Genomic DNA, 13,385 nt, shown 5'->3' with positions numbered 1-13,385 from the left:
CCAATACTATACATTAATAAACACCTTAAATGTTCTTAATCTTGCCAACAACTACTTTATAATACGTTATAAAGTAATTATTAAATGTTTAAATAATGTTTTAATTGATTAATTGGTGAACCTAAACCAAAGCCTTACCAATAATCATGTAGCCTACAATGTGGGATATAGTACATCTGTCAGAGAAAAACTGATCTGAGAGCAGTCAGAAACAGGGCGGGACCCTGGGACATCAGCCAATCAGCGTCACGTCCGTCAACAGGATAACTGGCACTGAACTGGAAACTGCCCGGGGCTGGGTGACTCCTGATCTCTGTTTACTTTCTCCGCTGGCACTTTGTTATTTTGCAGACTGATAGCGCTCCAAGCTGTCGGCGTAAATGAGCGGCTGGGAGCTGTGTGGTCTGTGCAGCGCTCAGGAGTTAAACCTCCTCTGAGGACCAACATGAAGCTGCTAGACGAGAGGATCTGGTCGCTATTTAAGCGCCACTGGCAGCAAACTCTCACCTACTGGAGCGTGTTCTTCAGCTTCGGCCTGTGCATCGCCTTCCTGGGACCCACCATCCTGGACCTGAGGTGTCAGACCCAGTCCACCCTGCAGCAGATCACGTGGGTCTTCTTCTCCCAGCAGTTCTTCCTGCTGGTGGGCAGCAGCTTGGGAGGACTCTTTAAGAAAACGTGAGTCTGGTTAGTGATCTTTAACATAACCCACCACCCCCCAAACTGTTGTGTTGTTGTGTTGTCATGTTCATGCATCTATTCCATATACCTGAAAATATTTGAAGGATGAAATATGGTTAAATACCATGGATTTAATTTTCATCTGCTCTAAATCTATCAAGTATTATTATTTTTACACAAAAATTTAAATAAAGCCAATTTCCACAAAACTCAATGGCTTTGTGGAAACTGGCTGGGGAGAAACAGAAACAGAATCATTCAATACTATTACATGTGCCTGTATTTCCTGATTGCTCTGGGACGTAAAGGTCCTGTCCTCAGTAATATTTCTGTGAATTGAAAATCTTGACTGTCTTGACTTTAGGAAAACACATGATACAATAATCATCTGGAACTAAAATTGACAGAACATATGACATTGGAATTGAACGTGACTGTTAAAATGTTTGCATGTGGAGTATTTCAGTGAGCACATTAAGACTTTCACCTTTGACAGCTGGACTGAATTGTAAATTTAACTGGCAAATTCAAACATTCAAATGGCAGATGATTGTTTCAGGTCTGAGCCAAACCTCCCACATTAAGCAGCCACTGCACTGTGACCTGAGGTGTAGATGGGAGTGTTTGTGTGAAGTGGACAGGGACACGTTTAGAGGTCGTATGAGTTTGCTTTCCCTAGCCCCTTATCCTGACCTTAACCATTACAACTAAATGATTAACTCTAACTTTAACCTGAACCCTAAAAACAAGTCTTTACCCTCAAACAGGCCTTTGAAGGTGTGTCAGAAAGTCAGAACTGGTCAAAATGTCCTCACTTTCCTGAAATGTCCTCACTCCATAGGGACATATACTGTTTTTCTTTGGAACTGGTGTACAGTAGCACATAAAGTTTCACCACATAAAAACATTCATACATTCACAGTAAATTTTTATCCTCTGGTGATTACTGACTGGCGGCTACTGTGCTTTATTTTACCACTTAATCTCATGCTGAACAGTGTCTTCAGCAAACTAAAAGTTATGTAGGACAAGGTTAAAAGGAGAGTGGAAAGTTGGCAGGAAAGTAGGGGAATACTTGGTGAAGATAAAGTGTAGGTGTACTGAGGCTGGAGAGCTGTGATAACCTACTGGGTAAATAAAAGTTAGAGGAGCAGCAGACCATCAAGGTGACTTTACTGCAACAACAACAGGCTGGAAATCCCAGTCCCAGTCCCAGGGCTAAGTCACAGTACTGGTCAGTTGAATAAGAATATGTTTTTTGTAAATAAAGAATAAGAATATGTTGAAAAAGCAATGATTCAAATTGAAAATCTGTAATTTTGCCTAAAAATTTACATTTGCTCTTTGTCAATTCATATGTTTAGTGGTTATGACATCTATCTTACTGGCAGCATGGCGGTGGCAAAATTCAGCAGGAAGCACCACAGTCCCATTTGGGATCACTCTGAATATGACTGTCACAGATAAGAGCAAGTTAGGAACCCTCCACCAAAACAGAAGCTAGATTCAGGCCAGGAAGCTTGAAGAAATTTTTCTTAAATGGTTTTGCTGAGTTTTTATTACACAAAACTTTTTCTGACCTTTATGAAACCCACCCTTAACAAATACCCTATATTACAAAAACAACAAAAACTAATAAAAACGAAACTAAAACTAAGTATTTTCAAAAAATAAAACCTAAACTAGTGAACAAGCTTTAAAAACTTTATTTAAAATTAAACTGATATTGAAATCAAAAGGTCACTATGAAATGAAAATGACAAAAATTAATGAAAAAAGTAAAACTATAATCACCTTGGTCAATGACTGACTGGATGTATTTTTGTCATCATAGTCCAAATATGCTGCATAATGCTGGGGGTGCTGTGTTGTCTCCGTGTCTTCTCCAGACTCCTGTCCTCCTTGTCCGCCCTCTTCTCCTGCACTCTCATCATCTCGCTCGTGTTTGCCATCATACCGTTATGTCACCATGTGGTACTGTTGTCTGTCGCCATGGCGCTTGCCGGCAAAGCCATGGGGGTGATCGACACCATCGCCAACCTGCAGCTGGTGAAACTGTACCAGAAGGACTCGGCCATCTTCCTGCAGGTCAGAGGAGGAGAGGGAGGGGGAGCGACAGCTGTGAATGTCTGCGTGTTGCGTCTGTTCTGCACTTCATGTTCAAGAAAAGGCAGCTGAAGATGTTGCTGTGAATGTTCATACAAAAATATGTACAATACAATAACATATTATTATCTAAAGGTCCCTGTTTCAATACTAGGCTTCAGTCATGTTGCCCTGGTATTAGAAGCTGTTGACCCACCTCGGTCTGGGTCTGTATTCAGATGGCTTGAGAAAAGTTCTATTCAGGATGGTGGCTCTGAGCTGCAACACAGCCAATATCAGAGAACACAAACATTTTCCTAAACACAGCGTTTACAGTTCCAAACATGTCATTATTACATGTTGCTCCTTCTTCAGTGGCTATAACAAAGAGACACCAGGGAGGGAAATATGGATGTAATTAATGTACATGTGACACTCTCAGGTAGCATTAATATCTATTCAGTATTTCGAATGAAAATGACAGTAGGTACCTATCCTGGTTTGTGAAATGTTTACTGAAAAAAATGCCTCTGTTTTGCGTCACAGAGCCTCTGTCAAAATAGTACAGTGTGCCGAAATAGCTCAGTTGGGAGAGCGTTAGACTGAAGATCTAAAGGTCCCTGGTTCGATCCCGGGTTTCGGCAGCTGAGGAGTTATCTTTTCAGGATGTTGCTTTAGCATTTAGCATTGCTCAGTGGAGCATTATATGGACTTTGTTCCAGTTCAAGTGATTTGTATGTTTGCATTTGCACATACAGCTCCTCCAGGTAATGTCTATAAAAGTTTATCACTGCAATGCATATGTGAAAGCAGCTTAACTTATCTGGATACTCTTGTTCAGCAAAACCTTGAACAAGATGAAATGAAATCATTTTAAATTTTTTTTACCATCTTTCCAAAACATGGTTGTCACTAAATAACATCTACACATCTTATAACTTAAAAAAAGCTACACCAAATGAGCTGAGCAGGAGTGGGAGGATGTAAGGACATAGAGGGCTGAGGGAGCGTAAAATAAACGTTAATGTTGCTTTGTCTCTGTTTAGTGTATAAACAGGCCATAGTTTGCTAACACGTTTCTTCAAATAATAATGCACAGTTACTTTTTATTTCATGAACTTAAAAGATAGAAAAAAATGAAACTATAATTGTGGCATGTGCAAAAGTTTGGTCACCTTTCTAAATTTCTATTCAGTAACCCTCTTTTTGCCAGCTGTTAAGCATGGGGGTGGAAATATTATTCTTTGGGGCTGAATGTGGCAGGAAACATCGCACAGATTGACAGAAGAGTTTATTCCCCTCAATATGAACAAATTCTGGATGCAAATGTGCTGCAGTCAGTCAAGAAACTACAACAGGACCATGATCCTAATCAGACCTAAAAATCCACCATGAACTACATCAAGCAACTCAAGCTGTAGCTTTTGGAAGGGTCCTCACAGTCCCCATACCTGAACATCACTGGGTGGATCTTGTAGTCAATGTAAGACAGCCTCGAAATATCTCAGTGATATATCACCTCACAGTTTCTACCTGTGAGTCAGTGATCTTTAAGATTTTGGGGTATAGAATAGAATAGAATAGAATAGATCTTTATTGTCATTGTCACAGGTACAACGAAATTTAAAGTGCTCTCCAGTCAGTGCATAAAAAAAAATATTAAAAAGAATAAATAAATAAAACATATAGTAACATTAGCAGCATACATAACAGACATACACACGCAGTCATACACACCAAATCATTGCCTAAAAACAGCGTATTGCATATTATTATTTTACATTCACTCAGCATTAGTGGATTTAGAGTGCAGATATATACAGGAAGTACTGGGAAATAGAGAGAGGGGAATAACATGCAGGTATATGGTGTGAGACTCCCCTGGTATATAATCCTGCATGGACCTTTGTTCACTTCTCTCCCCAGGCCTTGCATTTCTTCATAGGCCTGGGAGCACTGGTCAGTCCCCTGGTGGCTGATCCTTTCCTGGCAGAGGACAGCTGTGTTCTGGGTGCCAACTGGACGGCCAACTCGTCCACTTCCTCGGACCTACAGCACCTCCGCAGCAGCCTTGCCGGGCATGGAACAGCACTGCACAACATCTCACAGTATCCTCTGCACACTGAGGGTGTGGTCATCACCAGGGTGTCCTATGCTTTCTGGATCATGGCTCTTATCAATGTGAGATGATGACACTATAACATGAGTCACATAAATGATGTTGCACAGGAGTATAATTGATTCTTTTTAATATAATTTCTTAAATGTCTATTACCTGTACATGGGACAGTGACTCTTTCAGCTGCCAAAGAGCCAGTTAGATATGAGGCCATGTGTAACTGTGTGATTTGACTATGTTGAAGAAGATAACACTGTGCTATAAAAAGACAAAGACACTATATCAAGTCTCTTGTAGTGAGCAAAGGATAGTGGTGGTTTGTTGAAAGTGGGGTCTTATATTTTGTAGTTTGGGCCATAAAGCAGAATTTGAGTGTTTCCAAATCTGAACATTTGAGTATCTGTTGACCTCAGCACAGAAGCAGCATCTTCTTTCACTGTCCACTTCAAATAAGCCAGCCATGCTAATGAGATAATGAAATTCCAAACAGCGTTGTTGCTCTTTGGAGTCGCTCAGGAATGTGACCTTGTTTCCAGTTTTGTTCTCAGAGTTATTTACATTTCTTTAGACGCTGTGAGGCTTGACGTTGCCCTTAAGATGGGGTGATAAGCTTCCACCTGAAGAGAAATACAGCTGTATTCGTCTGTTTGAACTGGATCTGCTCCAAGCAGAGGACGAGATAAGACAGTGTGGATTCGACTTTTATGAGAGGATGTTCTCAAATCGAATCAACTGACAGGAAGTGTTTTCTGTTAAGATGGTTTACAAAAGCCTCTTTGTGTGTTCTGGCAGCTCCCTGTGCCAGTAGCAGTGCTCGCGTTGATGTACCATGAGAGACTGCTGCCTTGCTTCAGGAATAGTCCACGTCTGCTGGACCGGGACTCGCTGTCCAGTACAAGCCCTGCTGGGGACAGTGACCAAGGTAATGCATGTGTGTGTGTTTGTGACCAAACTATTCAAATGAAGTGACAAACTTTTCAACATCCCTGTCCCTGTCCTAGGACACGGGAGTGTGTTTGGTTGCTGTAACCTGGCCAAACTTCGGGGTCGCCCTGCTACGTTCTTCATCCTCCATGCTCTAGGCGGAGCCATCCTCTTCATCACTGATGGGATTATAGTGAGACTTCCTGCTAACACTACACACATATACACATGCTCTGTGCCAGTAGTGTTCAAACTGTGAGGTGTGTGGTGGGTGTGGGTACAGACGTCTGAGATATGAGTCAAAGACTCAGGTGGTCTGAAAACAAGTAGAAGGTTATTGTAGCAATTTAAAAACACTTAGTGTTTGATTGTGCAGTGTGTGTCACAAATCACTCTCCCTGAAGTCATAACTCAGTCAAACTTAACGTCAGACTTGAAAACCCCTGCTCTGTGCCAACCTCCCGCTGTGTTTCCTGGCCTGCAGGGCTCCTACACCGGCTTCGTCTACACCTACGCCGTCTCCCCTCCTCTGCTGATGGGTCATAAGACTGCCGGCTGTCTGGACAGTATATTCTGGGCCTCCATCACAGCAGGAAGACTGGCTTTCATCTACCTGTCCTACAGATACACAGCACCCAGGCTGCTCACCATCAGTCTGGTATGAACACATATGAAACACATTTAAAGGACAAATCCACCTTAAAGGAAATGCAGTAGTACAGTGCAGTGAGGAGTCACACACTAAAGCAATAGAGCTCATGCACAGCTGTGGTATGATAATTCAAACTAAATATTTGAACTGGGCGGGAAGGCACATGACAGAAATAGGTGGCATCATTAAGAGGAGGATTATAGTCTAAGTAGGTGTACAGGCAGCAGGATCTGAAAGCCAAACTAAACTTCCTCCCCACTTGATCGAGTCACTTAAAGAAGCTATAACAGGACACGTGGCAGAGGCCCATTATCACCTGCTGTGAGATGGTCGACGCCCTGCTGTTCTCAATGATCAAACTGCCTCTGGAGAGAATCCCCACAGACAGAACAAAATGGGTTTTTGATTTGCGTCTCAGATCCTGTCACCGTAAACAACAACATTTCAGCCTTCAGCAGGACATGAAGTCTGCCTAGAATAGAATAGAATAGAATAGAATGCCTTTATTGTCATTATACGTAAGTACAACGAGATTAAGCCACCACCAGTATCAGTGCAAAAGCAGTGTAAAATAAGATAATAAAAGATCTGAAGTATAAAATAAAATATAATATAAACTAAAATATTTACAAAATAAACAGACAGATGTGCACATGTATTGTTTATGTATTTAAGTGTGGTGTGATACGTATGTATACCATATGTATATATATATATATTGCACATTAGTGTCGCATTCGGTATTGCACATTTTGGTATTACATTCAGTGTCAATTGCACATGTTGCGATAGTTAACAGAAAGTATTGCACATGAGTCCTTAGTGGCCGGAGTATTTCAGAAACTTCCCACTGGAGTTTAGGGCAGTTATAGCTTTTGGGAAGAAGCTATTTTTGAGTCTATTGGTTTTTGTCTTGATACACCTGTAGCGCCTCCCAGAGGGCAGCAGGTCAAACAGGTCAGAGCCAGGGTGGGAGCTGTCCTTGATAATGTTTGTGGCTCTGCTGAGGCAGCGGGTGTTGTAGATGTCCAACAGGGAGGGGAGAGGGCAGCCAATGATCTTCTGTGCTGTTTTCACGACCCTCTGTAGCCTCTCCCTGTCTGCTGCAGTGCAGCTGCCGTACCATACGGTGATGCAGTATGTCAGCAGGCTCTCAATGGATGAGTGGTAGAAGGTCAGCAGCAGATTGGAGTTTAGCTTGTGCTTCCTGAGGACTCTCAGAAAGTGTAGCCGCTGCTGAGCCTTCTTGGTGATTGACGTGATGTTCTCTGACCAGGAGATGTCGGCCGAGATGATGACGCCAAGAAACCTGATGGTGTGGACCCTCTCCACACACTCGCCGTTGATGTAGAGGGGGGCTGGGTCTGTGCGGTGCCTCCTGAAGTCGATAATGATCTCCCTGGTTTTCTTGGTGTTGAGAGCGAGGTTGTTCTCAGTACACCAAGCAGCCAGCTTCAGGATCTCCTCCCTGTAGGCAGCCTCATCACCCCTGGAGATGAGTCCGACCACTGTAGTATCGTCAGCGAACTTGACGATAAGATTGTCATTGTGGGCCGGCCTGCAGTCATGGGTGTAGAGGCAGTAGAGGAGAGGGCTCAGCACACAGCCCTGTGGGGAGCCGATGCTCATCGTGCGGGTGGAGGAGAGGTGGGGACCTAGTCTCACAGTCTGGGGTCGGTCTGTTAAAAAGTCCTTTATCCAGGCACATGTGAGAGGGGGGAGGCCAACAGTGTCCAGTTTTGTGCATAATCTGTCCGGGATTATTGTGTTAAATGCAGAACTATAATCCACAAAGAGCATCCGGACGTAGCTCTGCTGCTGCTCTAGGTGGTTCAGTGCAGAGTGAAGAGCTACAGCTATGGCGTCCTCAGTGGATCTATTTGCACGGTAAGCAAACTGGTTAGAATCAAAGTCTGGGGGGAGATAGTCCTTGATGTGTTGGAGGACAAGCCTCTCAAAGCACTTCATGATTACCGGAGTGAGGGCCACCGGTCGGTAATCGTTCAGGCTGGTGATGGGAGACCTCTTCGGCACCGGGACTATTATGGATGATTTGAGGCAGTGTGGGATGACTGCTTGATCCAGAGAGAGGTTGAAGATCCTGGTAAAGGTGGGGGCTCTCATCTGCCTGAGAGCAGATGACAGTTTTAACTGTACATTTTTTATTAAGTAAGTAACAGAGGCCAAGTGCACTGGTTTCAGTTTTCATTTAGCTCAGCAGCAACAGGACTCAAAAGCCAGCACAGGCAGTGCTCATGTTATGACAGTTTGTTATTTTTTTTCCACTGTCGTGATTCAAACTACCAAACGCACTGATGTGGCACCATGCTGTTTCTATGTGAACCTGGTTTTAGAAAGTTTTTCTCTGAAACATCACTGTCTTATTGTCATATTTTGAAAATTGAGATGTTTCTGTGTTTCACACCTGAGGGCAATGGGTTGTTTTTTCAGGACTTCCTTCATGACTTCCTTCATGCTGCCTCGTGGAATTGATTGATTGACTATTCCACATGCATCTTTGGTACAAAATGATACTATTACACCTTTTGTTGTTCTTGCTTGTTTTGCTGGATGTCAGCAATGAACATGGGCAGGCTTGCTTTTTAGATCCATGAAGTGTGATTCTTGTTTCTTTTGGTTCAGGTGGCTTGAGAACTGTGCTGAAGTTCTAATCAGTATGGTGGCTCTGAGCTGCAAAACACAGTGCAACTCTGAACCCTTGCAATTTCTGATTTAGCTGGACACGTTCTACGCTTAAGCTAATCTAGTCAGATGCTAAGTGACACGGAAACAGCCCTCTCATGGTTTGTGGAAAGAAATGGCTACCTTGTGATTTACATATGTGCCGAAATAGCTCAGTTGGGAGAGCGTTAGACTGAAGATCTAAAGGTCCCTGGTTCGATCCCGGGTTTCGGCAGATAAGGGGCTGTTTTTTCTTGTTTTGTAAAACATTTCCAGTGTTTAGCTCCTCTGTGAACAGGGATTAACAAACTGAAATAGCTCGGTTGGGAGAGTGTTGCACTGACGATCTCAAGGCCCCCGGTCCAATCTCAGGTCTTGGCAGCTGATGGACTGTCTTCTGGATGACGGCAAAGAACATGGGCAGTGTTGTTTTTCAGATCTGTGAGGTGTGATTCTTGTGTTTTTTTTGGCTCAGGTGGCTTGAGAACTGTGCTGAAGTTCTAATCAGAAGACAAGAAAAGACAGCCCCTTAGCTGCCGAAACCCGGGATCGAACCAGGGACCTTTAGATCTTCAGTCTAACGCTCTCCCAACTGAGCTATTTCGGCACATATGTAAAGCACAAGGTAGCCACTTCTTTCCACAAACCATACGAGGGCTGTTTCAATGTCTCCAGCTAATCAGTGCACTGACAGAGCAGCTGCCTTGCACTAAGCTATTTACCTAGTCTTGTGTTTTAAGACTGATGTTTTAATGGCTCTGAAACACGTGCAGTGGGAGGATCTTAAGGTAACTTCATCATACATACTGCATGCAAATGTGAACCCTTGCAATTTCTGATTTAGCTGGAGACATTGAAACAGACCTCGTATAGTTTGTGGAAAGAAATGGCTACCTTGGGGCTTACATAGCCGAAATAGCTCAGTTGGGAGAGCGTTAGACTGAAGATCTAAAGGTCCCTGGTTCGATCCCGGGTTTCGGCAGCTCATGGGCTGTATTTTCTTGTTTTGTGAAACGTTTACTGTGTCTGTTTACATTTCCAGTGTTTAGCTCCTCTGTGAACAGGGCCCAACAAGCTGAAATAGCTCAGTTGGGAGAGGCCCCTGGTCCAATCCCAGGTTTTGGCAGCTAATGGACTGTCTTTTCAAAATGTCTTGCTTTAATGATTAGAGCTGTTGACTCATATCAATCAGCAGTGTTTCACCTTCCCTGTCCTTTCTTTTTCAGCTTTACAAAATGAATGAAGAAAGTCTTTTCCAAATGCACAGACTTTTGTGTATCTTTTGCTCAATCTCTGTCTGTCTGTCGTCTGTCTGTCTGTCTGTCTGTCTGTCTGTCTGTCTGTCTGTCTGTCTGTCTGTGTCTCAGGTGGGAGTCATACTGGTGCAGTGCCTGCTGTTGATCTTTTACACAAGCTGTGTGTTCCTCTTCATCGGTACTTGTGTGTTGGGACTGTGCATCAGCAGTGTGTTCCCCTCCATTCTGGCCTATACAGAGGACATATTAGACTACAAAGGTTAAAGAACACACACACACACACACAAAATCAGCTCGTCTTGGAGTTCATATACTGCATGTGGAGGATTAAATCCGCCTAATTAATCAGTATATAAATGTACATTTATAAAGAAAAGTTGAAATAAACACAGACAATATTAGTCAACAAATACATAAAAGCTGAAATGAATAAATAATCAAATGAATCAATGAATAATGTTGGTGCTTAATCAGAGTATTTACCTCTACAACAATTTGTCAACAAATCTACATGTATTTGTTTCTGTGTTTCTAATTTAATTTGTTTTGGTTAGTTTACAGAAAGGTTAGTGCCACATGCCTCACAGACTCATACATAAATAAATGTGGAAATAAATTATCAACATTTATTTACTGAGAATAAAAGAATACTCAAAGAATCGATTAATGAATTATCAACACTTATTTATTCATTTGATTATTCATTTTTGCAGCTCTTATCTATTTGATTATTATTTCATTATTTAAAATTGTATTATTTAAACATTTATTTAAATTTTTTTATTTTTTGGATGACTAACTGGTAACTAGTGACAGTTTCTGTCTCTTGTGTGTTAAAGGTTGTGCAACAACTGTCCTGGTGACCAGCGCCAGCACAGGGGAGATGATTCTGCAGCTGCTTGTTGGATCAGTAAGAAATCTTTGATGACTCTGTGTGAACATGTCGCTTTGGTTTACAGTAATGATTCGATTCAACACAGTTCAACACATGAGTTTTCTCAAGGTTATCCCTACATTTGCTTGCATCTTTTGATTCATCCATTTTTTTCTGTTGAACTCACTGTGCTGTGTCACTGGCTGCCTCATTATATTGGACCAGGCTTTTATGTCACTAAATGAATTGAATTCAGCGTCAGTGTAAATTAGTTTTAGCAGCATTCAGAACTTGCCTGCAGCAGGGCATCATCGTTACCGCGGATCAGCGTGGCGGTGGCAACCTGCAGTGTGAGAATGAATGAAGTGGAAACACTGCCATTAAAAAAAACAATCTGTAGCTGCGTTGTTTTCAATGGTTAATTGCATAGAAGTTTGAAATTAAAAACCCACTGTGTGTGTGTGTGTCTGTGTCTTTCTGCAGGTGATCCACAGTCAGGGCAGCTATGCTTTCCTGTTGTGCTGTACAATATCCTCTTTCATTGGCTTCTCCCTTTTCCTGCTGCTCCTCTATGTCCAGCGCATCCACAGGAACTGGCACACAGGTAAACACACAGCAGGTACACACAGAGGAAGATGATGAATGAAATCCCAATAACACTGGAGTTTGTTTGGGAATAAAAAATCCACTATAGCTGAAACAAAAAGGTATATATATATTTTTTTAGAAACACTGATGTCAGGTAGCAACAGAATATACAGAGTGATTTACTTTGACTTGGAAATAAAGAACTCCAAACCAAAGCAGATAGAGGCTTATAGCAGAGGAGAAGCTGACAGCAGCAGCAGCACAAACATGTCAGTGTACACAGAGTGAATCAGGCTGTGGCAATTCAGTGAAAGAGATCACTGTAGCAGTGTAGTGAGATGTGATGGGCGGGGGAGGCTGTCTGTCAGTTGACTCATTCCTTTCGTTTATTTTAATGATTGTGTAACGTCAGAATTTAGTCTCTGTTTTTTGGTCTTTTGTTGAGTCTTTTGTGCTGTTTTTTTCTTTTCCTGTCAAAATCAGCTTATGAGTGCACTAAGTGCATTGCAGCTTATCTCTCTATACCACAAAAGCCCTATTACCTTGTTCAGGCTCAGTAGCTAAGTGCTCTTAACTTTTGTATGGCAGGACTGACTATGTCCAGAGGTGTGAAACACAACTAATCAGACAGCAAAGCAACAAAAAAGAAAACAGTGACTTCACGAATTAGAGGAAGAAGGAATCTAGAATGTTTCTTTTTGCTATTCTTTCTTTTGAACTTTTATTTTTTATAGCATGTAGACTGGAGACTAAGTGTGGAACAAAAACGTGAGGGCTGGAACAGGATCAACGATCCTCATCTTTCTTATTCTTGTGGTTGAATGCTGATGGTCTCACTCTGAGGGCAGTGGGACAAAGAGCACTCAGTTTTGTTCCGTGTGCCCCTCAGTCCAGCTGGACTGTCCTGATCCTACTTCCTGTGTTATCATTAGCATTCATGCCGAAATAGCTCAGTTGGGAGAGCGTTAGACTGAAGATCTAAAGGTCCCTGGTTCGATCCCGGGTTTCGGCAGTGGAGTGGCTCCCTTTTGGGGAGAGGGCTGTGAAGACAGGATCTGTTAGGTCAGATCATCTCAGCAAATGAGCACATTTCACAAAGGACCTAACTTTCCCTGCAAAGTTTAAAAACATTAGCACTAATGACAAAATTAAAGCTTTATTAAGACATTAAATGTTTAAATCAGACTTGAATATTCATTTAAGATAATGGTTAAAACATGAAGTGTAAGGATCAGCACCTCCCTCCACCTGAAAGATTTCACACAGCCCCTAATAATCATTATGGAAGATTAACGCTGACATTACTAATACCTCTGATCCCAAGTTCTGCCTAAGGAAAACCTTTACACCTCCTCCTGTTTAAGATCCCCAGATAACAAATCAAATATGTCAATACTAAATGAAGTGAATACACTATACTGCAAAAACCATACAGTCCATACAGTTTCCAAATGAAGGCCATCAATAGAGCAGTGCATTGCTTTTTGCTCAGGATGTTAAATTGGTTTGGCTTGTTGTTCCATC

The 13,385-nt window shown here is 42.2% G+C and overlaps 1 protein-coding gene and 5 non-coding genes across 7 annotated transcripts in view; 5 read left to right on the top strand and 1 right to left on the bottom strand.

The window, feature by feature from the left end:
- The first annotated feature begins 341 nt into the window (after nt 1–341).
- mfsd4aa (major facilitator superfamily domain containing 4Aa) overlaps nt 342–13,385 on the top strand; it is a 13,650-nt gene continuing 606 nt past the window's right edge. Inside the window, exons 1-9 of one of the 2 annotated variants that reach the window (XM_041033709.1) lie at nt 342–678; nt 2,571–2,769; nt 4,693–4,947; nt 5,678–5,807; nt 5,887–6,002; nt 6,294–6,467; nt 10,511–10,658; nt 11,239–11,309; nt 11,757–11,877. In XM_041033709.1, the coding sequence (XP_040889643.1) occupies nt 446–678; nt 2,571–2,769; nt 4,693–4,947; nt 5,678–5,807; nt 5,887–6,002; nt 6,294–6,467; nt 10,511–10,658; nt 11,239–11,309; nt 11,757–11,877 (1,447 nt within the window). In that variant the 5' untranslated portion in view covers nt 342–445. The remainder of the gene's footprint in view (nt 679–2,570; nt 2,770–4,692; nt 4,948–5,677; nt 5,808–5,886; nt 6,003–6,293; nt 6,468–10,510; nt 10,659–11,238; nt 11,310–11,756; nt 11,878–13,385) is intronic. The other variant, XM_041033710.1, reaches the window with a different exon arrangement.
- trnaf-gaa lies at nt 3,338–3,410 on the top strand. The gene has a single exon. It is a non-coding gene; the product is annotated as a tRNA-Phe (tRNA).
- trnaf-gaa lies at nt 9,306–9,378 on the top strand. Its single transcript has one exon. It is a non-coding gene; the product is annotated as a tRNA-Phe (tRNA).
- Nucleotides 9,678–9,750, bottom strand: trnaf-gaa. The gene has a single exon. It is a non-coding gene; the product is annotated as a tRNA-Phe (tRNA).
- Nucleotides 10,053–10,125, top strand: trnaf-gaa. Its single transcript has one exon. It is a non-coding gene; the product is annotated as a tRNA-Phe (tRNA).
- Nucleotides 12,801–12,873, top strand: trnaf-gaa. The gene has a single exon. It is a non-coding gene; the product is annotated as a tRNA-Phe (tRNA).

The sequence above is a fragment of the Toxotes jaculatrix genome, chromosome 3 (assembly GCF_017976425.1).
Source record: "Toxotes jaculatrix isolate fToxJac2 chromosome 3, fToxJac2.pri, whole genome shotgun sequence".
Lineage (NCBI taxonomy): Eukaryota > Metazoa > Chordata > Actinopteri > Toxotidae > Toxotes > Toxotes jaculatrix.
This window is presented reverse-complemented; position numbering and strand designations above follow the sequence as displayed.